This window comes from Pongo pygmaeus, chromosome X, assembly GCF_028885625.2.
Source record: "Pongo pygmaeus isolate AG05252 chromosome X, NHGRI_mPonPyg2-v2.0_pri, whole genome shotgun sequence".
Classification (NCBI taxonomy): domain Eukaryota; kingdom Metazoa; phylum Chordata; class Mammalia; order Primates; family Hominidae; genus Pongo; species Pongo pygmaeus.
Genome location: NC_072396.2, coordinates 33247762 through 33271036, shown reverse-complemented (window position 1 = coordinate 33271036; position 23275 = coordinate 33247762). Strand labels below are relative to the sequence as shown.

Here is a 23275-nt window from a genome sequence, read left to right as displayed (position 1 = left end):
AAGAGACCTGGGGCCCTGCTGAATAATCAGCAGTTGTAGCCAGGCAGTACTTGCTGTGGGTATTGGGTAAGACTCAGAGCTGTGATGGTTTCAGGTGTGACCCAGTACATTCCCAGCTGTGGTGGCTAGAGGGAGAGAATCCTTCTGCTTAAGGAAAGGAGAGGTGAGAGTAAAGGGGACTTTGGCTTGCAGCTTGAGTTCCAGTTTGACCACAGTGGGGCAGAGCATCAAGTGGGCTCCCAGGGTCCCTGATTCCAGAGTTTGGCTCCTGGATTCCATTTTCTTACTGCCCTGAAGGGAGAGACTCAGGACTGACAGCATTCACCACAGGTTGACCAAAGTGGCCTTGGTCCTTGAGTGAACATTGGACCTCAGACAGTACTCTCTTTGGTTCAATAGTAGTGGTGGCCATGAGGAGAGACACCTCTGTTTGTGGAAAGGGGAGAGAAGAGTGGGAAGGACTTTATCTTTTGGGTGGGGTGCCAGCTTAGCCACAGTAGAATAGAGCACCAGGTAGATTTCTTAGGTTCTTGAGTTGATATAGTTTGGACATGTGTGCCTGCTCAAATCTCACGTTGAATTGTAGTAATCTGCAATGTTGGAGGTAGGGCCTAGTGGGAGCTGATTGGATCATGGGGGCAAATTTTTCGTAATTGGTTGATACTGTCCTTGCAATAGTGAGTAAATTCTTGCAAGATCTGGTTGTTTAAAAGTGTGGCACCCTCCCTCTCACTCTTGCTCCTGCTCTGGTCATGTGATGTACCTGCTCCTCCTTCACCTTCTGCCATAATTGTAAGTTTCCTGAGGCCTCCACAGAAGCTAAGCAGATGCCAGCATCATATTTCCTGTACAGCCTGCAGAACTGTGAGCCAATGAAGCCTCTTTGCTTTATAAATTACTCAGTCTCAGGTATTTCTTGATAGCAGTGCGAGAGTGGCCTAATACAGAAAATTGTTACGAAGAAGTGGGGCATTGCTGTCAAGATACTTGAAAATGTAGAAGCTGCTTTGAAATTGGGTAACAGACAGAAGTTGGATGAGTTTGGAGGGCTCAGAAGAAGACAGATGAGGGAAAATTTGGAATGTCTTAGAGACTGGTTAAATGATTGTTACCAAAATGCTGATACTGATATGGACAGTGAAGTCCAAGCTGACGAGGTCTCAGATGGAAAGAATGAACTTATTGGCAACTGGAGTAAATGACATGTTTGTTATCCCTTAGCAAAGAAGTTGGCTGTATTGTGTCCATGTCCTAGAGATCTGTGGAAGTTTGAACTTGAGAGTGATGACCTGGTGTGTCTGATGGAATGAATTTCTAAGCAGCGAAGTGTTCAAGACGTGGTGTGGCCACTTCTAACAACCTACACTCTGATGCAGGAGCAAAGAAATAAGATGGAATATTTATTATTTTATTTTATTTTTATTGTACTTTAAGTTCTGAGATACATGTGCAGAACGTGCAGGTTTTTTACATAGGTATACATGTATATTTAAAAGGAAAGCAGACCATAAAGGTTTTGAAAATTTGCAACATGGATATGTGGTAGAAAATAAAAGCCCATTTTCAGGAGAACTCAAGAAGGCTGCTGAGCAACCACTTGCTAGAAAAATTTGCCTAACTAAAAAGAAGGCAAGTGCTGGTAGCCAAGACATTGGGGAAAAAGGCCTGGAAGGTATTTCAGAGATCTAAAAGGCAGCCCCTCCAATTATAGATCCCGAGGCCTAAGAGGACAGAATGGTTTCCTGGGCCAGGCCCAGGGCCCCAGCTGCCCTGTTCAATCTCAGACACTGCACCCCCGCCCCTAACCACCCCCCTGCCCCCCAGCATCCTAGCCACTCTAGCTCCAGCTGTGGCTCAGAGCGGCCCAAGTACAGCTTGGGCCACAGCTCCAGCGGGTACGAGCCGTAAGCCTGCAGGTGCACACAGTGCAAGAGTGGAGGCTTGGGAACCTCCATCTAGATTTTAGAGGATGTATGGGAAAGCCTGGGTTTCCAGGCAGAAGCCTGCTCCTAGGGCAGAACCCTCACAGAGAACTTCTCCTAGGGCAATGCAGAGGCAAAACGTGGGCTTTGATCCCCCACATGTAGTCCCCACTGGGGCACTGCCTAAGTGGACCTGTAAGAAGAGGGCCATTGTCCTCCAGACTCCAGAATGGTAGATCCACTGACAGCTTGCCCCTTGTATCTGGAAATGAAACAGACACTCAGCAGCAGCCCATAAGAGCAGCTTTGGAAGCTGGACCCTACAAAGCCACAAAGTTGGAGTCTGTCCAAGGCCTTGGGAGCCCACCACTCCCACCAGTTTACCCTGGATGTAGGACATGGAGTCAAAGGAGATAATTTTGGAGCTTTAAGATTTAATGACTACTCTGCTGGGTTTCAGACTTGCATGAGACCTTTCTTTAGACCAATTTCACCCTTTTGGAATGGGAATGTTGACTCAATGCTTATAATCCCATTGTATCTTGGAAGTAACTAATTGGTTTTTGATTTTACAGGCTCATAGGTGGAAGAAACTTACTTTGTCTCAGATGAGACTCCAGGATTTGAGTTAATTCTGGAATAAGTAAAGACCTTGGGGGACTGTTTGGAAGACGTGATTGTATGTTTAAATGTGAGAAGGACTTGAGATTTGGGAGGGGCCAGGATGGAATAGTATGTTTTGGATGTATGTTCTTGCCCAAATCTCACATTGAATTACAATCCTCAATGTTGGAGGTGGGGCCTGGGTGGGAGCCGATTGAATCGTGGGGGTGAATTTCTCATGAATGGTTTAGCACTATCCTCTTAGTGCTGTCGTCACGATAGTGGGTGAATTCTTGTGAGTTCCAGTTGGTTAAAAGTGTGTGGTACCCTCCCTCTCGCCTCTGCCCTGGCCATGTGACATGACTGCTCCTCCTTTGCATTTTGCCATGAGTGTACATTTCCTGAGGCCTCCGCTGAAGCAGAGCAGATGCCAGCATCATGTCTCAGGGACAACCTGCAGAACCATGAGCCATTTAAGCCTCTTTTCTTCATAAATTACCCAGTATCAGATATTTCTTTCTAGCATTGTGAGAATGGCCTAATACATGACCCCAGGCCCTGGCTCACATATAGGATCTTGCAAACCCACCAGGGAAAAATTGCTCCCCTGAAGTGAAAAACACAAGCTTCATTGGATTTCCCACCTGCCGATTGTAGAGTCCTTGGGCCTTGAGTGAACGTAGGTGATAGCCAGTCAGTGGTCAGTGTGGGCCTTGATCAAGACCCAGTGTTGTACTGGCTTTAGGAGTGACCCAACACAATCCTAGTCGTGGTAGCTATAGGGGTGCTTGTGTTACCCCTCCTTTAGCTCCAGGCAGCTTATCACAGAGAAAGAGGATCTCTTTGTTGAGGGGAAGGAAAGAGAAAAAGATTATCTACCAGGTAATACAGGAGATTTTCCTGAATCTTCCCAAAGATCACCAAGGCAGTATGTTTAAGAGTCTGCAAGAGTCACAGCATTACTGGGCTTGGGTGCGTACTAGTGCATATATGGCTGCAGTGACCAAAGGAATAAATCACAACACCCAAGAACCTTCAAATACCTGGAAAGCCCTCCTGAGAAGTATGGATACAAACAAGCCCATACTGCAAAGACTACAATAAATACCAAAGTCTTCAATGCCCAGACATTGATGAACATCCACAAGCATCAAGACCATCCAAGAAAACAAGATCTCACCAACTGAACTAAATAAGGCACCATTGACCAATCTTGGAGAGACAGATATGTGACCTTTCAGACAGAGAATTCCAAATGGCTGATTTGAGGATGCTCAATAAAATCCAAGATAATAGAATGAATTCAGAATCCTACACATAAATTTAACAAAGAGATTGAAATAAAAAGAATTGAACAAAAATTCTGGAGTTGAAAGATTTAACTGATATACTGAAGAATGCATCAGAGACGAGTAACAGAAGAATTGATCAAGCAGGAGAAAGAATTAGCTTGAAGACAAGCTATTTGAAAATACAGTCAGAGGAGACAAAAAAGTTCTAAAAACTTTATTGAATAGGGTAATAACACAGAACTTCCCCCACCTAGAGAGAGACATTAAAATTCAAGTACAAGAAGATGATAGAACACTAAGGAGCTATAATATAAATAAGACTACCTCAAGGCATTTAAAAATCAAACTTCCAAAGGTCAAGGATAAAGAAAAGATCTTAAAAGCAGTAATCACACACACACACACAAAAATCACATAGACAGAGCTCCAGTATGTGTGGCAGCACAATTTTCAGTGGAAAACTTCCAGGCTGGGAGAGTGGCATGACATATTTAAAGTGCTGAAGGAAAAAACTTTTATTCTAGAATAGTATATCCATGAAAATCCTCTTCAAACTTGAAGGAGAAATAAAGACTTCCTAAGACAAAGAAATGCTGACAGATTTCATTAACATCAAAACCGTTTTACAAGAAATGGTAAAGGGAGTTCTTCAATCTTAAAGAAAAGGATGTTAATGAGCAATAATTAATCATCTGAAGTAACAAAACTCACTAGCAATAGTAAGGTTTGTTACTATGCTGTTACAAACAGAATAGTATAACACTGTGATTATGATGTCTCAACTACATATGATTGAGATTATCATATCTCAATCAAGATATGATGTATCTTGAGTAAAAAGACTAAAAGACGAACCTATCAAAAATAACTGCAACAACTTTTCAAGACATAGACATTATAATAAGATATAAATAGAAACAACAAAAAGAGTTGGGGGATGAAGTTAAAGTGTAGCATTTTTTTTTTTTTTTAGTTTTCTCTTTGCTTATTTGTTTATGCAACCAGTGTTGTCATGAGTTTCAAATAATGTATTATAAGTTATTCTTTACAAACCTCATAGTAACCACAAATCAAAAAATGTACTCAGGTACACAAAAATTAATAAGAACGTATAACATATGACCAGAGAAAATTACTTTCGCTAATAGTAAGACAGGAAGGAAAGAGAGAATGAAGAGAAGGCCACAAAACAACCAGAAAGTAAATAGCAAAATGGGAAGTGTTAAGTCCTTAACTTACCAATAATAACATGGAATGTAAATTGACTAAACTATCCAATCTAAATACATTGAGTGACAGAATGGATAAAAGAATATACAAGACGCAATGATCTGTTACAAGAAACACACTTCACCGATAAAGATAAAGATAGATTGAAAATAAAGGGATGGAACAAATATTCCATGCCAATGGAAACCAAAAAAGAACAGGATTAGCTAATCTTTTATCAGACAAAATAGGTTTCAAGACAAAAACTATAAAAAGTGACAATGCCGGTCATTGTAGAATGATAAAGCGGTCAATTCAGCAAGAGGACATAACAGTTGTAAATAAATATGTACCCAACATTGGAAGTCCCAGACATATAAATCAAATATTATTAGAGTTAGAGAGACCCCAAAACAGTAATAGCCGGTGATTTCAACCCCCCATTTTCAGCATTGGCCAGATAGATCATCCAGACGTAAAATCAACAAAGAAACATCAGACTTATTATGCACTGTAGACCAATTTGAGCTAATAGATATTTACAGAACATTTTATCCAACAGCTGCAGAGTACACATTCTTCTTTTCAGCACATGGATAATTTTCAAGGACAAGCCATATGTTAGGCCACGAAACAAGTCTTAGAAAATTCAGAAATCAAAATAACATAAATTAGCTTCTCTGATCACAACTGAATATATCAAGATAACAGTAGGAAGAATTTTGGAAACTATACAAACACATGGAAATTAAACAATATGCTCTTGAATTATCAGTGGGTCAAAGAAGAAGTTAAGAAGGAAACTACAGAATTTCTTGAAACAAATGGAAATGGAAACACAACGTAACCAAAACCTATGGGAAGCAGTGAAAGCAGTACTATGAGGAAAGTTTATAGCTATAAATACCTATATCAAAAGAGCAGAAGAAATTTCAAATAACTGAATGATACACCTTAAAGAGCTATAAAAGAAGGAGCAATCCCAACCCAAAATTAGTATGAGAAAATAAATATTAACAATAAGGAACAGAGCTGAAATACATTAAAGTACAACAAAATGATACAAAAGATCAACAAAACAAAAAGATGGTTTTTTTGAAAGGGTTAACAAAAATGACAAGTCTTAAACTTAGAAAGAATGAGATCCAGTCATTTACAACAACATGGATGGAACTGGAGGACATTATGTTGATTAAAATAAGCCAGGCACAGAAAAACAAACTTTGCATGTTCTCACTTACTTGTGAGAGCTAAAAAAAAAAAAAAAAAAAAAAAAAAAATTAAAACAGCTGAACTCATGGAGATAGAGACTAGAATGATGGTTACCAGAGGATGGGAATGCTAGTGTGTCGGGGGGAGTGGGGATCATTAATGGGTACCAAAATATAGTTAGATGGAATGAATGTGATCTAGTATTTGATAGCACAACAGGATGATTACTGTCAAGTATAATTTGTTATACATTTTAAAATACCAAAAAGTATACTTGGGATGTTTGTCACATAAAGAAATGATAAATGCTTGAGGTGATGGATACCCCATTAACCCTAATGTCATATTATGCCTGTATGAATATATCTCTTGTATCCCATAAATAGAAACACATACTATATACTCACAAAAACAACAATTTTAAAAATAGGATATTGTGGTTTCTGTCATTAAACATCATGCTAAGAACAATTGTCTCAAGAGTAACAACTGTAATTTTCGTTTTGGTGAAAATAATAAAATTATTAAGGACAATCTCTGTATAATTTCCACCAAATGACCTTCTTTCTTCTATTTTTTTTAATATTTATAATCAGTGCCATAAATGACTTTATAATAGATATAAAGTTAATCTCTAAAAAGGTAATTTTAGTTCAGGCAATATTGCATGATTGTGAAGCAGGCCCTGGAGCCAAACTACCTGAGTTCCCACTTTGTCACCTTCCCTTGCTTGCCTTTTGACCCAAGTAAGCCTTTGTTTCCCCACCTGTAAATTGGGGCTAATATCAGTTGCTGAATCAATAGGATTACTTACAATAATATCTCTTTTTTTATGACACATAATTATTATTTGGTATTTAACAATTATATTTAGAAGTCCCAAATTCTGCAAGCTCAAAATTACTCTTTAGTAAATCTTCTTTTTTATTTGTAATTTCTGTGGGTACATAATAGATATTTTAGTACTTGTGTAAGTCATTTATAAATAAGTAAAGACATGTTCGTGCATCCTGATCCTTTGTCTCCAAGTTACCTCTGTGCATCTGGTTCGTGTTAACCCTGACATGTCATATTGCCTGGATACAGCTTTCCAGATATTTGCCGCTTGTGAGGACCCAAGGGCTAAAGGAAAAATTATGGCTGTGTCCTGGGGGGGGGGGGGGGGGGAAGGGCACAGTCGTTCTCAACCCTGGATGTTCATTCGAATTACCTGGTTGGATAGTTTTTTAAAGAACCAATACCTGGGTTTCATTCCCAGATATTCTGATTGAATTGTTGGGGTGTGGGGCTGGGACGTCATTTTGAAAAGTTCTTTCAGTGATTCTAATCAATCAGTACCTTTTTATATTGAGGCATTATTTATACAAATTCCACTAATTCACCTATCTGTGATAGTTTGAATAAAAGCCGGACTTAAATCTTACCTCAATTAATAACTTTCTTTTTTTTTTTTTCAACCTATCTTGGATTTCTTTTCTTTTTTCTCTCTCTTTTTTATTATTATTATTATACTTTAATTTCTAGGGTACATGTGCACAACGTGCAGGTTTGATACATAGGTATACATGTGCCATGTTCATTTGCTACACCCGTCAACTCATTTACATTAGGTATTTCTCCTAATGCTATTTCTCCCCCAGCCCCCAATACCTTTCTTAATAGAGAATGAAACAAAAAGTCAAACAAAGTTGATTTTAAAAATTACTTATTTAAGCAGATGACAGCATTCTAGAAGCATCTAGTTGCATATAAAGAATTGTTAAGCTAAAACCAAAACTAGTCTATCTATAAGAACCACTTTGCTAGAATTTTTGAGTCATCATTTTGTTATTTTATTTATTTTTTTAAGATGGAGTTTTGTTCTTTCACCCAGGCTGGAGTGAAGTGGTACGATCTCAGCTCACTGCAGCCTCCATCATCCTGGGTTCAAGTGATTCTCCTTCCTCAGCCTCCCGAGTAGCTGGGATTAAAAGGTGCTTGCCACCACGCCCAGCTAATTATTGTGTTTTTAGTAGAGATTGGGTTTCTACTGGCCAGGCTAGTCTTGAACTCCTGACCTCAGGTGATCCAGCCACCTCGGCCTCCCAAAATGCTGAGATTACAGGCCTGAGCCACTGTGCCCAGCCTGAGCCATCATTTTGAATAAGTATATAAATCAATTCCAATTTTCATCAGTACAATTTTAGTTTCTAAATGGTATGCATTTAAAAGTAAAAACATGCATTAAAAATGAAGTTTCTCTAATTTGTACTGGTATCCCTCCCTTAAATCATATTATAGAGGTTTTATTTCCGGCCTAAATCATGTAATTGTATTTTACATGTAAGACATGTTAATTGAACATCACTGGTAGTTCTTTTATAATCTAGACTTTCATTATAATACGATACCTCCTTTTATTAGTTGTATTTTTTTAAATTGGGGATTGCATATATGCCAATAACTGTGAATTCTAGGGAATTGGGCCTGAGAGCCTGTCTTCCTAAAGAGCTCACACCTCTTGGTAATTTGTAAGTTTTAATTGTAATCCTCTAGGTTTTATAAAGTCTATCCATTTATGCCTTTATTAGTTAGTGCCTAGCATATGATTATGTTTTCGTAATATATGTTTATATATTTTATAATGTATTTCCATAAAGCACAAAAAATGCTATTAGGACCATCAAATACAGGCTGAAATTAATGAAAACATGTACTATTTTGCATTTATAAATTTGTATATGGAAAATGAAAATTTCAAAAAATGCTATTAATGTTTATTGCTAGATTGCTAAACTTAGGATATCATTCCTCATAGACATTGGAGGACAAAATAAATTGGTATGGATAAGTACTTGCACATAAGGATTCACGGATATTGGTAATCTAATTATCTGTCGGTTTATAGCTGTGCTGTCCAATATTGCAGTCACTAGCTATGTGTAGGTAAATTAAAATTATTATAATTAAATATAGTTAAAAATTCAGTTTCTGAGCCTTACCACCCATACATATTTCAAGTGTTCATTATTCCCACCTGTCCATTATATATGTATATGTATAGTGCACACATAGAATATTTACAGCATTTTAGTAAGTTCTGGACAACACTGGTTAAAGAATTATTGCCCTCCTACATTCTTTTTTTTTGAAACGGCGTTTGGCTCTGTCACCCAGGTTGGAGTGCAATGGTGCGAACTCAGCTCACTGCAACCTCCGCCTCCCGGGTTCAAGCAATTGTCCTGCCTCAGCCTCCTGAGTAGCTGGGACTACAGGCGTGTGCCACCACTCCCGGCTAATTTTTGTATTTTTAGTAGAGACGAGGTTTCACCGTGTTGGCCAGGATGCTTTCAAACTCCTGACCTTGTGATCTGCTGCCTCAGCCTCCCAAAGTGACGTGATTACAGGCATGAGCCATCGCACCCAGCCGCCTTTCTACATTCTAACAGAGTTTCTGTAAAGCAAAGCTGGCATTCCCATTGAATTCCTTTATGTTCATACAGATACGTTTTCATGTCGGGGGGTGGGATGACAGCTCTCTAGTAAAATCATTTGAAAAATACTATTTCTTAGAATGTCATTTACTGCAAATGACAAAAAGGCCAACTCAAAGTGACTTATACCATTGCTCCTTAAAATGTGATTCATGGATCCAAAGCATTGATATCCCTTGGGCACTTGTTAGAAATGCAGAATCTCAGGCCCCAACCCAGGCCTACTGACTTAGAATGCATAGTTTGACACTCTCCAGGTGATTCATATGTACATTAAAGTTTGAGAAACACTGGGTAAAATCATAAGGATGTCTGTTATCTAACAATACATCAAAAATGGCGTTGACACTAGAGACCATTAAGTCTGTAACTCTATGTTGCCAAAGTTCCAAGTTTTTACAACTTAACTGTTTTGCTAGCCCCTCTCTATTCTCAGATGATCTGAATGATTGGAAGTTTACCGTAGCAGTTCCTAGTATCATGTCCTGATATTGCTTTTGCCTATACCTACTGTCAGGACCATCTCCTGCCCTATACTACTTTATTCTAATTCCACTCCCTCAGCTCTCTATTGCCAGTCATATATGTATACTCCATTCACCTTTTGCTGTTACTTTCCTGTCTAAATGACCACTGTAAGGATATAAAATGAAACCTGGAAAAATGCAAACATTTTTTCCTGTCTGTGGATGGTAGATTTTTATTTTGTGACTTTGACAATTTTTCCAAATTTATTTACATCTTTAGAATGTTAGCTGGAAATAAGAAACTCCTTTCTCGTTTTCATCATGTTTTAAATTGAGCTATATGAAGCCATTTTCATCAACCAAGAAATTCAAATATCAGCAATTTCATATGATCTAATATGATATTTTGCCCATGAAAAAAATAGTGCAAAGCTAAGAGCACAGTCTTGGGTCGCACAGGGTTTGCGATTTCTATACTGACTTCACATGCCACTGTGCCAGCTCTTTAACCTACCACTATCCTCAGAAATAAAATAACAATAGCTAGGTGCGGTGGCTCACACCTGTAATCCCAGAACTTTGGGAGGTCGAGGCAGGAGGATAGCTGGAGTCCAGGAGTTCAAGACCAGCCTGGGCAACATAGGGAGACCACATCTATACAAAAAGAGTTAAAAATTAGCCAGGCAAGGTGGTACACTTGTAGTCCCAGCTACTCAGGAGGCCGAGGCAGGAGGATCATTTGGGCCTGGAAGGTCAAGGCTTCAGTGAGTTATGATTGTGTCACTGTACTCCAGCCTGGGTAACAGAATGAGACCTTGTCTTAAAAAAAAAAAAAAAAAAAATACTTGTATTATAAATATTTACCTTGGCAAGGTTATGTAAAAAAAAAAAAAAGTTGAATAAATGTTAGCCAATGTATTTTAAAACTAACATTAATGACATTTTAACCCAGAGGTTGACCTCCCCACTCCCTGAAGTCACCCCTTTATTTAAACCACCTTTGGGAAAAAGGACATTTGTGTCATGAAGGCTCTTAAACTCACCTTCTGATATCAGTGCCTCCTTCAGTTTTGCTTCTTCCTCTGGTTCAGCCTTGCCATGGACCACTACTCACTTCCTTGCTAGTCACCCAGAAAACTCTGGCCTATAATTCACCTGCACTTTACTGATGCTCTCTTTTCAGAGGCCTCAGTGAAGGAAGGAAGCGTCCTCCTCTTTACTAGTTATTTCAATCTTTAGAGTTTTTCAAATATCCGTACTGTAATAAAGCCCTTCCTTACTTTACTGAGGGGCATACTTGGGCATCCTGAGTCTGATGCCCTTTGATATTTCCCTGCCGTTGTCACATTAATCTATATCTTCTGAGTTTCAGCAGTAGTAACTAATAGATCGGACACATACCTTAAGTAGACTAGCAGTGGTTTTCAAATAAATAATATTCTTACCTGTAATGTTGTTATTCAAAGTGTGATCCATGGCCCAGCAACATTGGTTTCACTTGGAAGCTGGTTAGAACTGAATTCTTCGACCCAACCCCGTGAATTTAAATCAGAATCACCAGGTGGGCCGTATCCATATTTAAGCTTGAGAAGCTGTGATCAAGACCCCGGGGGGCACCAAATCCAAATGCCTATTGTAGAAGCCAGAAACATAACATAAGGAAGTGAGATGAGTTGTGTATGAAAAAGGATAGGGAGTGATGAGGACTACGGCAAACTGGAGAGCTTGTACTTTGTATATGAAGTATAATTGGATGTGAAGTATAATTGATATTCAATTTTGTCCTATGGGAAGGAAGGTTTAGGGTTGCTGAATCCTGTTAAATATGATCAAGAGTGGTCGGATTTGGTATTTGTAGGTAATAGCTCAAATTTTAACTATTGGCAAAAATTTCCATTTATTTTCAATTAGTATGAGACCAAATCAGGCATATGGACTACTATTTGCTAATATCTAGTCAAGGCCTGTAGTAAGGAAAAGAAATATTTTCTCAATTAAAACATCTCAGAATCCTTTCCAGCAATGGGATGAATGCTTTATGTTTTCATGCTTATTAGTATCACACCGCCACCATCCTTAGGTTCTTCTGTTTTCAAACTTGTTCTGAGGTTAATTTCATGCTTCAGACACGTGAAATCCTGCTTTTTGGAGCCTCAGGTAGAACCCATTCTTGGGCAGTTGGCAGTCACACTTCTCTTTGTAAGTGAAGGTGAAGTCAGGAAGAGAATGTAAAAGTCTCATGTCAAAATAATTCATAGTAATCTCCTGGGGATTGGCAGTTGTCCTCCTATTAATGTTAATATCTTGGTCTCTACAGATTTTGGGTGAGTTGTGTTTGTAGAATAAAGTTATCTAGAGCAGTAATTTTCAAGTGTGTGTATGCATCAGTCACCTGGAAGTCCTGTTAAAATACACGTTTCTAGACCTCAGCCCAGAGTTTCTGATTCAGTAAGTGTGGGTCTTGCACACACTTCTAGCAAGTTTTGAATTTGTACTTCTAGCAAGTTTCTAGGGGATGGGCTAATGCTGTTGGTCCAGGGTACAGTAACTTTCAGAACCACTAATCGAGAGAGAAAAAGCAGGGCTCTATTTGGCTGGGAGACGCTGATGTGACTGTACCAGTCATTAAAATATTGAGCCATCCAGTTTGCACACTGACTGCTCCCATACACTACCTGCCTACGTGCCACCCAGCCATTCCGGTCCCTACCCCAAAAATCCCCAACCAGATGTTTCTGTATCCCACCTATAAAGAGAAAACACCTGGCTGGGTTCGGTGACTCACGCCTGTAATCCCAGCACTCTTGGGAGGCCAAGGTGAGAGGATTGCTTGAGCTAAGGAGTTGAAGACCAGCCTGGGCAACATAATGAGACTTTGTCTCTATTAAGAAAAAAAAAAAAAAAAAGATAAAACACTTAAGTGTACATCTCTTCTTATTGGTCAATCCCTGAGTCCAAGTTTGTAAAATGAAACCATGATAAAACAGGAAAGATTACTGGGGGTTCAAATTTCAGATTTGGGGCAGAGTTCAAGAAATCTCTGAGGACCCACAGATTAAGGTAGGCTATGATACTGTACAACCATCCTGCACCTTGTGCAATCAAGCTGCACTGGATTTCCTGTTCCTCTGTGATGCGACAGGGCCTTTCACAGGTCTTTCTTTCTGTCTAGAAAGAGTTTATACCTTCTTTTTCACTACTTCTGACTTCAGTCTTCAGAGTTGTCCAGATATCAGTATTGCGCTAAAGCCCGCCCTTTACAGACTCAATTCAATTGCTCTCATTTCATAGTATGATCACATTATAACCAACTAATGGCCTGTTGAGCTATATGTATTATCTGTGGCCCTCACCCACCATCCACATAAACTCTAAGATAGCAAGGGGCTGTGTGGGTCTTCCTGGCCTCTCCATCCATAGTATCCAGGTACTCAATAATTGTATATTTTGTAAATTAATGAATGAATTTTTCAAGTCTCAACTATTAGGCTGTGTGTTCTGCGAGGACACTGTTCCCAATGACTGCAGGTCAATATGTATCCTCTCCTTACACCCTCAGGAATGTATATAAATCTAATTATAATGGTTTTCTTATATTCTAATTATTATTGTATTTATGTCTCTAATAGTCTCTAAGCTACTTGAAATTGAAGATAGGTATTTTGTCCATTCCTAACAAATATGAGTTTCCTGCATAGATATGAAACTCAATAAATATTTGTTGAAGGAAATGTCTGTCCAAAAGCAAAAAGTAAATGATGTTTTCAAATACTAGCAACTTTCAGTTTTTGCTTCCACTTAAATGGATATCTCATCTCTGTTATTTCTCATAAAAATAAAATGTCTACTTTTTGTGTTTGATAAATGAAAGTTTATTCTCATAACCTGATTGCAGTGTTCCTCATGGTAAATGTGTCTCTAAAATGTTAAAAGTCAATAAATAGTGCAATCTAAATTATTGTAAACACTCTCAAAAGTAACATGAAATGCATATTGGAAGAAAGCTCTGATAACATCCCCAATACTTCTGAGCAGCTATGGAGCCATTATCTTTTATATTTTATTTTACTGGTTTACTTCCCCTGTTTCCCTGTAATTTTATATGAAGAGTGTGAGTGGTATGTAACATTACATACAGGTTCCATGTTGGGGTTTAAATAGACTGGCATTAGTGTATGAAGATAAAGATGCTGATGGAATTTTGTATCCTTTTGTTTTAAATACACTTATTCTAATTTAAGTATTTTGATAGTTACTCTGTTTAGCAGATTCATTTCACTTTTCTCCTTCTTGCTCTGTTCAAAGAGGATGAAGTTTAGATTTTCTGTTACCCAGGTTCCTCTTGGCCTTTTGTTGCTAAAGTACTTCAGCCAATGGGAGGCACTGGCAAGAGGGTGAAAGCAGAGATTGTGGTACTTTGCTCTTTCTCTTCTGTTTCTTACTGTGGAGTGGCAGGAATTGTGTTCCTCTTAAACTACAGCTACTGTTGGACATCTCTTGTTCCATGTCTCTAACTCTCACTGAGCTCCAGCAACAGCTCTCTTCCTTTTTTCTTCCAGTTCCAGGGTTGCTAGGTCAGGTGTCTTTGTTGTTAGGTCCTAGCTCCTTCACTATCGCTTATTATTTTTCCCCCGACCCTTTACATAAATGTGTAAGTAGTCTACTGAGCGAAACATATTTGAGTGTGTTCTATCTTTCCTGCCAATAGTGTGCAGCATCCACACACACACTCAACAGACCCAACTTTTATATTTTATTGTTTTAAATGCTATCAATTTCTAAATGTTGTTTTTTAAACCTTACTTTAAATTGACAGATAAAATTGTATATTCATCATGCACAACGTGATGCTTCTGAGTAAATATATATTGTGGAATGGTTGAATCTAGCTAATTAACATATGCATTACCTTACATATTTATCATTTCTGTGGTGAGAATATTCAACATCCTCTCTCTTTACATTTTTCAAGAGTATATTTTCATTAGCTGTAGTCACCATGCTGTAAAATAGATCACTTGAATATTTTAACTGTGACTGTATATCCCTTGAAAAACATCTCCATACCTCCCACTTCCCCATAACCACCTCAGCCTCTGGTAACCACTATTCATTCCCTACTTCTGTGGGATCAGCTCTTTTAGATTCCACATATAAGTGAAATTAGGCAGTACTTGTCTTTCTGTACTGGCTTATTTCACTTAACATAATATCCTCCAGGTTCATCCGTGTTGTTGCAAATGACAGCATTTTATTCTTTTTATGGCTGAATAGTATTCCATTGTATATACGTATACCACATTTTCTTTATCCATTCATATATTGGTGGATATTTAGGTTGATTCCATATCTTGGCTATGAATAGTGTTGCAATAAAAATGGTAGTGCAGATATTTCTTTGACTTACTGATTTCATTTCCTTTGTATATATAATTCATAGTGGGATTTTGTATCATATTGTAGTTTTGTTGTTCATATTTCAAGGAGCCTTCATACTGTTTTCCATAATGCCTATACTGATTGCCATTCCCATTTACAGTGTGTAAAGGTTTTCTTTTTTTTTAATTTGTAATTTTTAACTTTTGCAGGTACGTAATACATGCCTTTTTCCTAAATCGTTATCAACATTTATCTTTTTTCTTTTGGATAGTAGCCACGCTAACAAAAGTGAGATGATAATCTCTTTTTTTTTCTTTTGGCAAAGATATCGTTAATTACTGTTATATTTTAACTTTTAGGTGCAAGGGTACATGTGCAGTTTCGTTACATGGGTAAACTGGTGTCATGGAAGTTTATTGTACAGACTATTTCATCACCAGGTATAAGCCTAGTACCCATTAGTTATTTTTTTCCTAATTCTTTCCTCCTGCCATCCTCCAAACTCCAATAGGCCCCATGTCTGTTGTTCCCCTCTATGTGCCCATGTGTCCTCATCATTTAGCTCCCACTTATAAGTGAGAACATGGAGTATTTGGTTTTCTGTTTCTGCATTATTTTGCTAAGGATAATGGCCTCCAGCTTCATCTGTGTTTCTGCAAAGAACATAATCTTACTCTTTTTCATGGCTGCATAGTATTCCATGGTATGTATTTACCACATCTTCTTTATCCAGTTTACCATTGATAAGCATTTAGGTTGATTGTCTTTGCGATTGTGAATAGTGCTGCCATGAACATATGTGTGCATGTGTCTTTTTGGCAGAATGATTTATATTCCTTTAAGTATATACCCAATAATAGGATTGCTGGGTCAAATGGTAGTTCTGTTTTGAGGTCTTTGCGGAATCAACACACTGTTTTCAACAATAGTTGAAATAATTTACACTCCCACCAACAGTATATAAGTGTTGCCTTTTCTTTGCAAGTAAGCCGATACCTCATTGTGGTTTTAATTTGCATTTCCCAGATGATTAGTGATGTTGAGCATTTTTTCATATCTGTGTTATCCATTTGTCCTTTTTATGACAAATGTCCATTTCGGTCTTTTGCCTATTTTTAATCAGGTTATTTGTTTCTTGCTATGGAGTTGTTTGAATTTCTTATATATTTTTATATGAACCCCCATCAGATATATAGTTTGCAAATATTTTTCTCATTCTATTGGATATCTCTTTACTCTGTTAACTTTTAATTTTAATTTTTATTTTTTTGCTGTGCAGAAATTTTTAGTTTGGTATAAGTCCTCAGTTTACTTTTGCTTTTGTTGCTTGTGCTTTTAAAGTCATATTCAAAAGTTATTGCCCAAATAATTGTGATGAAGCTTGTCCTCTGTGTTTTCTACTAATAGGTTGATAGTTTTGAGTCTTCCACTTAAGTTTTTAATCCATTTCAAATTGGTTTTTGTATGTAGCAAGGGATAAGGGTCTAATTTCATTCTTCTGCATGTAGATTCTTACTTTTCCTGGTAGCATTTGCTGAAGAGGGTGTCCTGTCCTCACTGTGTGTTCTTGACAGCCATGTCAAAAATCAGTTGAATGCAAATGCCTGAATTTATTCCTGGGTTCTCTATTATGTTCCACTGATCAGTTTTTATGCTAATACGATGCTGTCTTGGTTGCTATGGCAGAATTTCTTCTAGTTGCAGACTTTGACCTTAGTGGGGAAATCAAGAACATCCTTCTAAAGAACCATATTATTAGTGGTTCCATATTGATCGAGTATCTTCTGTTTTTTTTATTGGTTAACACTATCATATATGGGGATACTAAGCGACTCCTGGCAAATGCCCATAGTTTTCTAATGTTGTCCTACTTGCCCCGCATTGTATAGGATGAACTCAGTTGACCATTTGTGCTTAGGTTCTGTATGGTAACCCCTTTCTCTGTCTGTGGATTCAGCAGCATGAGGAGCCAAACATGAACAGCGGTCATCTCAACTTCTAGTTTAAAGAAATCATTTTTGAGTTTCTTATAACTCAAAATGTTGAAGAGGTAGTTCAAAAATATGTTGAAGAGGTAGTTCACAGATAAGGAACAGAAGTCACAAGGTGGAGAGAGATGGATAAATTAATATTTAGCTTAATACAGATGAGATAATTACATATTGAAGTATTTATTGGTGAGTACACACTCACACATCCACTTCTTTATGTCAACCCAGAGGTCCTGTAAGCTACAACACCCTAGAAGCAACGAGCATACCTAGCAACAGGATCTTGGGTTCCAGTAACATTCTCCAAAAAATAAAATAAAATAAAATAAAGGAACCAGAACACTGTGGAGAAACAGCTGATTCTAAAATTAGGAAAGGGAATGTAGAAAATGAGCCTGGAACATTTGGTAGTGCCAGAAAGTAAGAACATGCTCAACTCCACGGTCCCGCCCTAAACAAAAAACATATAGATGGGATGTGTCAGAGAAGCCAACTAAGAGACTTCCCAATGTCCAAAGCTGGAACTATTTGAGCAAAAATCCGAAGCAAAAACTAGTATTGGATTTAGCCCAAATTATCAAATAACTATACATGAGTCCATGCTATATAAATAAGTAATTTCATAAATAAATGGAGGAATAGAGACAAAATCTCCAATGCAAAAAAACTCCAGATAACTTATATAACTTATCTGCCCTCACGGAGAGGGAATATAACTCCCCACTCCATATAGGCTGTGTATAGTGACTTTCTTATTAAAAAACGTGCAAAAAGAGGGAGAAAGAGTAACTTTATAGTGGATAAACATGACACCTATTACTTTAGCCAGGTGGTCAAAGTTAACATTGATAAGTCATGTTGAGAGTATATATGCTTGATAAAACATGATTAAAATGGCCCATTACCTCTGTGGTCTTTCCAAAACCCCACTTTAATTATGAGGAAAAAAAAGTCAGATAAATCCCCACTGAGAGGCATACTACCAAATACCAGCGTGGCCAACACTTTTAAAAACTGCCAGAAAAATTCTGAGAAACTATCATAGCCAAAAGCAGATTAAGGAAACAGGACAATTGAGTGTAATATGGAATCCTTGGAGAGATACTGAAATACAAAAAAATAGTTTAAGGAAATCAGAATATAATACAGACTCCAGCTAATAATAATGCACAAATATTGGTTCATTAATTGTAACAGATGTTCCATAATAACATAAGATTTTAATAAAACGGGAGACTGAGTGCAAGTTATATGATAACTCTTTGTATTATAATCTCATTAATTTTTTGTAAATCTAAAACAGCCAAAAAGTTAAATCTGTTAAAAAACACTCTCAGCTATGTGTGCACTTTGGGTGTTTAAATGTGATGATTAATGGAAACTTCCAGTAAAGATTTTAGAGTAAAATTATGTATTCCAAATAATATATTCCTAATTCAAATTATATCCTCCTTATAAGATCAATGTTCAGAATATAGTTTTGAAAAATGCTTTAAACATGATGTTTATAAAGAATATTTCCCTTAAAATAACCATTAACACTTCTCATTTACATCTCAAATTTTGGTTGAATTAATGAATGAACATTAATGTGTTTTCATCCTCAACATAAAGTTGTGTAATTAATAGGCAAAACATTATCCCATGTCCCTGATGCTGGAAATGTAATTGAGAACGTTTAAGAACCTGGTTGTAGAGCTTACCGCTGGGCTGTGAACCTAGGCCTTTGGACTTTAAATTCATTACCCAGTGCACTATTTTCTATATCTTTGTGGGGAAAAAGCACCCTTTCACTTCCCTATTTCTGTGTATCAAATGACGTCCAATCTTAATGGGTTAAAACAATTTATAATTGCGTCATTATTCTGAAGACCGAGAATATAAGCAGGGCTCAGCCAGGTTGTTTTTATATTACCAGTGTTATAGCTGGGGTCACTCCTTGGGCTGTACTGAGCTGGAAGCTCACTTCTAATACAATATTTCATCCTCCAGAGTCACTCCTATATGGTCTCTAATGATTCAGTAGTGTAGCCTGGCCTCCTTTACAGCATGGAATCTAGGCTTCAAGAGAGGAAGAAATACAAATGCTGCCAGTTCTTTTATAGCCTACACTTGGAATTGGTGTGGTGTCAATTATGCCACATTCTATGGTCAAAAAAAATCACAAGTCCAGATCATATTCACAGGGATGGAAAATAGACCTCATCTCTTGAAGGGAAGAGTGACAAAGAATTTGTGACCATCTTTAACCACCATACATACTAAATAATGAGAATGTAAACGAACAACTGCCAAAATATACTACTAAGTCAATTATCAGATGCTTTGCACTTCAGTTACCATGTTCACATTTAGTTGGCTATGTGAAACTTTTTAGAAATCAGCATTTGTGAACTATTACAGGTCTGAGAAATAATAGTTTCAGGGTGACTGATAGTGGGCTTTACTTACATCCTTCTCAATGTCCAATAGATGCCCCCAAATGCGAACATTCCATATATTATAAATTCTATTGTTTTACATTGTGATGTTCAGTAATAAGTTACTTTAAAAGAGGTAATAATAGACTTCTTTCAAATTTTCAGTTTACATAGAGTTTTAATGGATCTCCAGAATCAGAAACTGAAAGAGTTGAATGACTGGCTAACAAAAACAGAAGAAAGAACAAGGAAAATGGAGGAAGAGCCTCTTGGACCTGATCTTGAAGACCTAAAACGCCAAGTGCAACAACATAAGGTAGGTGTATCTTACGCTGCATGCTTTCTACTAGAAAGCAAACTCTGTGTGTATTACCTATACACAGTAACACAGATGACATGGTTGATGGGAGAGAATTAAAACTTAAAGTCAGCCATATTTTAAAAATTATTTTTACCTAATTGTTTTTGCAATCTTTGTTGCAATGGCTTGAATAAGTCCCCTCCAAAATTCAGGTGATTGTATTAAGAGATGGAATATTTAAGGGTGAATAATCCATCAGGGCTCCTCCCTTAAGAATAGGATCAAGTCCCATGTAAAAGAGGCTTCACACAGTGTTCTCCTATCTCTTGACCCTCCACCGTGCACCGCCATGTGAAAACTCTGTGAAAAGGACCTCACCAGATGCTATCATCTTGATCTTGGATTTCCCAGACTCGAGAACTGTGAAAAAATAAATTTACATTCTTCCTAAATTACCCCAGTCTCAGTTATTTTTGTTATAGCAGCACAAAATGGATTAAGACATTTGTTGTTGTTTTTTTAAAAAATACAACATAGCTAGGCTTTTCGTATTTGGAAAAGAAATCAAACATATTTGTGGATGAGAACAACGCAGGGTATGTGATTTATTAAAAATTTGCTTTCCTGGAAGACAGACTTCATAGGGATTACTTGTAATGCAAATTTAAATAATAAGGCTACGATTTTTTTAATGTAATTTTACATTCAATTTATAGTAACTTGAAGCCGGCCAAGCTTGATGATAAATGAGGGTCTGAAGCATTGCTTTTCTATAGAATATGACATTTTTTAAATGTTAATATTTCCATCTTTTTTCTTCAGTTTATTTGTACATTTCCAGTTACGCTCCCTCGCTGCCAGAAAGCATTTTTTTTTGTTTCTGTGATTGAGACTTCTACAATAATATTTCTTATCCAAAATTACGAGGGTGCTTTATTTTAATAAATGCCATAAAATATTACAATTAGCTCTGAGTTTTATTGTTGAAATAGGCTCCTGCTCAATTCATGAGGAAACACACACACACAAGATCCTTTGTAATCATCCCAGGATTAGGGTTGCCACATTTAGCAAACAAAACTAAAAGAAGCCTACCTAAATGTAAATTTCAGATAAGCAACAAATAATTTTCTTAGTGTGTGTCCCAAATTGTTCATTGTTTATGTGAAATTCACATTTTGCTGAGTGTCTTTTATTTTATCTGACAACTCTACTTATGATCTGTGGTTATTGGATTTATGGCTTTGAAAGGGAATATCTGCTCCTTTACCTCATACCTCCTAAATCTGCCTGTTGCCTAACTTAATTCTCTCTTTTTATAATATTCAGTCATATATGGCTTTACAGTTCTTCCCTGCCAATAAAAGATATATTTATTTCTAAGTTCTAGAGTTTTTTTCTTTTAAGTTTAATGAGCTTCAGTTTTCAATGACAAATGGGGCCAGCCCTTACTATTACTGACCCCCAGGAGTCCTCTAAGATCGAGCATTTGAGAAGAACTGTAACTATGGTAATCCCCATCTGCTATGCCATCAGGAAAGAAACATCAACTGTATTGTAATTATGTAGAAATTGTAACTGAGATTACTTGTCACATAGATACTAATTGAACACCTGATGAAGAAGTTAGGTACAGTGCTAGTTCTCTAACTGTACCACTTTTCCTGTGTGGCACATTTGCTTCCCTGGTCGACACTATATCTGCCCTCTTTCCCTTGGCCTACACTGGAAGTTACATGCAGAAAGTGTCTATATAAACCAGGGGTGTCTAACCTGTTGGCTTCCCTGGGCCACATTGGAAGAATTGTCTTGGGCCACACATAAAATATACTAACACTAATGATAGCTGGTGAACTGAAAGAAATAATTGCAAAAATATTTTAAGAAAGTTTACAAATTTGTGTTGGGCCACATTCAAAGCCATCCTGGGTCATGGATTGGACAATGTTGATGTACAGCAATGGCTTCTCTCTACCTGAGGGTGTTTCTGGTGCAGAAGCATTTCAGCCAGTTTGAAGGTGGATAGGAAGTGGAATTAGTGCCGCCAGAGCTGCCCTTAGCCAATGAGGAGTAAAAGTTTTGATAGAGAAATCCTGTAGAATCTTTGTCCCATAGTGGGACATTTCTAAGGTATGTTCTCCACAGTCTTTCAGAGATTCCCCAGTAAGACTGAGCTCCAGGTATCCACAAGGTAACTTCCTGAACGTCACCATGCTCTCATAATGCCTTATGAGTTCACCCTCCAAATAAACCATTTGTTCACAAATCTTTTGTTCAGGATGTGTTTTTGGAGGAATCTAACCCAAGACAAACTTCTCCCAGTAGAAGCCAGAATTCGAGCTCCAGTTCTACCACTAACTATATTGTCAGTTTCCAAAAATCACTTAATGTCCCAGGTTCTCTGTATCTTTACTTTGGAAATAAAAGTGTTGAGTGAGTCTGTTTCTAGTGTTCCTTCCAGTCATAGTTTTAATGTGTCCAATACTTTTGGAAGTTGAAGTATTTTAGAAAAGGCCAAAATTAGGCCAAGTAACACTGAACATCAGAAGGCAGGACACTGCTGCTGGATGCCTGGAGTGTAAAGAGAAATCCAGGAAGAAGAGCTCCAAAAGAGCAGTGGAAGGAGAATGTTAGCATAGCTGTCTATGTACGGATAACCTAGGGCAGCTGTGAAGGAAGGTCTTAGCTTGGGATGCTGAACAGACTCTTCATTAAGGTGAGACAAGCTATCCAGGATCTTAATATTCTGCTAGGTACCTGAAATGTTTTGTAGTTTTTTTCTGAAAGATATAATGTGAATGAAATGGAAAACGTTTGACAAATATTGTCATGAAATTTAAATAGATTATTCATTACTTGAAAATATGCCATTTCTAATGAGTATGAAATTGCCTTGAAGAAAAAATGTGAAACAAAAGAAGGCAACAGGATTATATACAAGTTGATTATGTAACATTTTACCTCCAGGCATTATTTATTTATTTAAAGGGCATAAAGAGGCCAGAA

General features: G+C 37.5%; 1 protein-coding gene across 4 annotated transcripts in view; it reads left to right on the top strand.

The window, feature by feature from the left end:
* Positions 1-23275, top strand: part of DMD (dystrophin) — a 2105574-nt gene that overhangs the window by 581933 nt on the left and 1500366 nt on the right. For all 4 annotated transcript variants that reach the window (XM_054470954.2, XM_063660502.1, XM_054470953.2 and 1 more), the window contains exon 12: positions 20134-20284. In XM_054470954.2, the coding sequence (XP_054326929.1) occupies positions 20134-20284 (151 nt within the window). The remainder of the gene's footprint in view (positions 1-20133; positions 20285-23275) is intronic.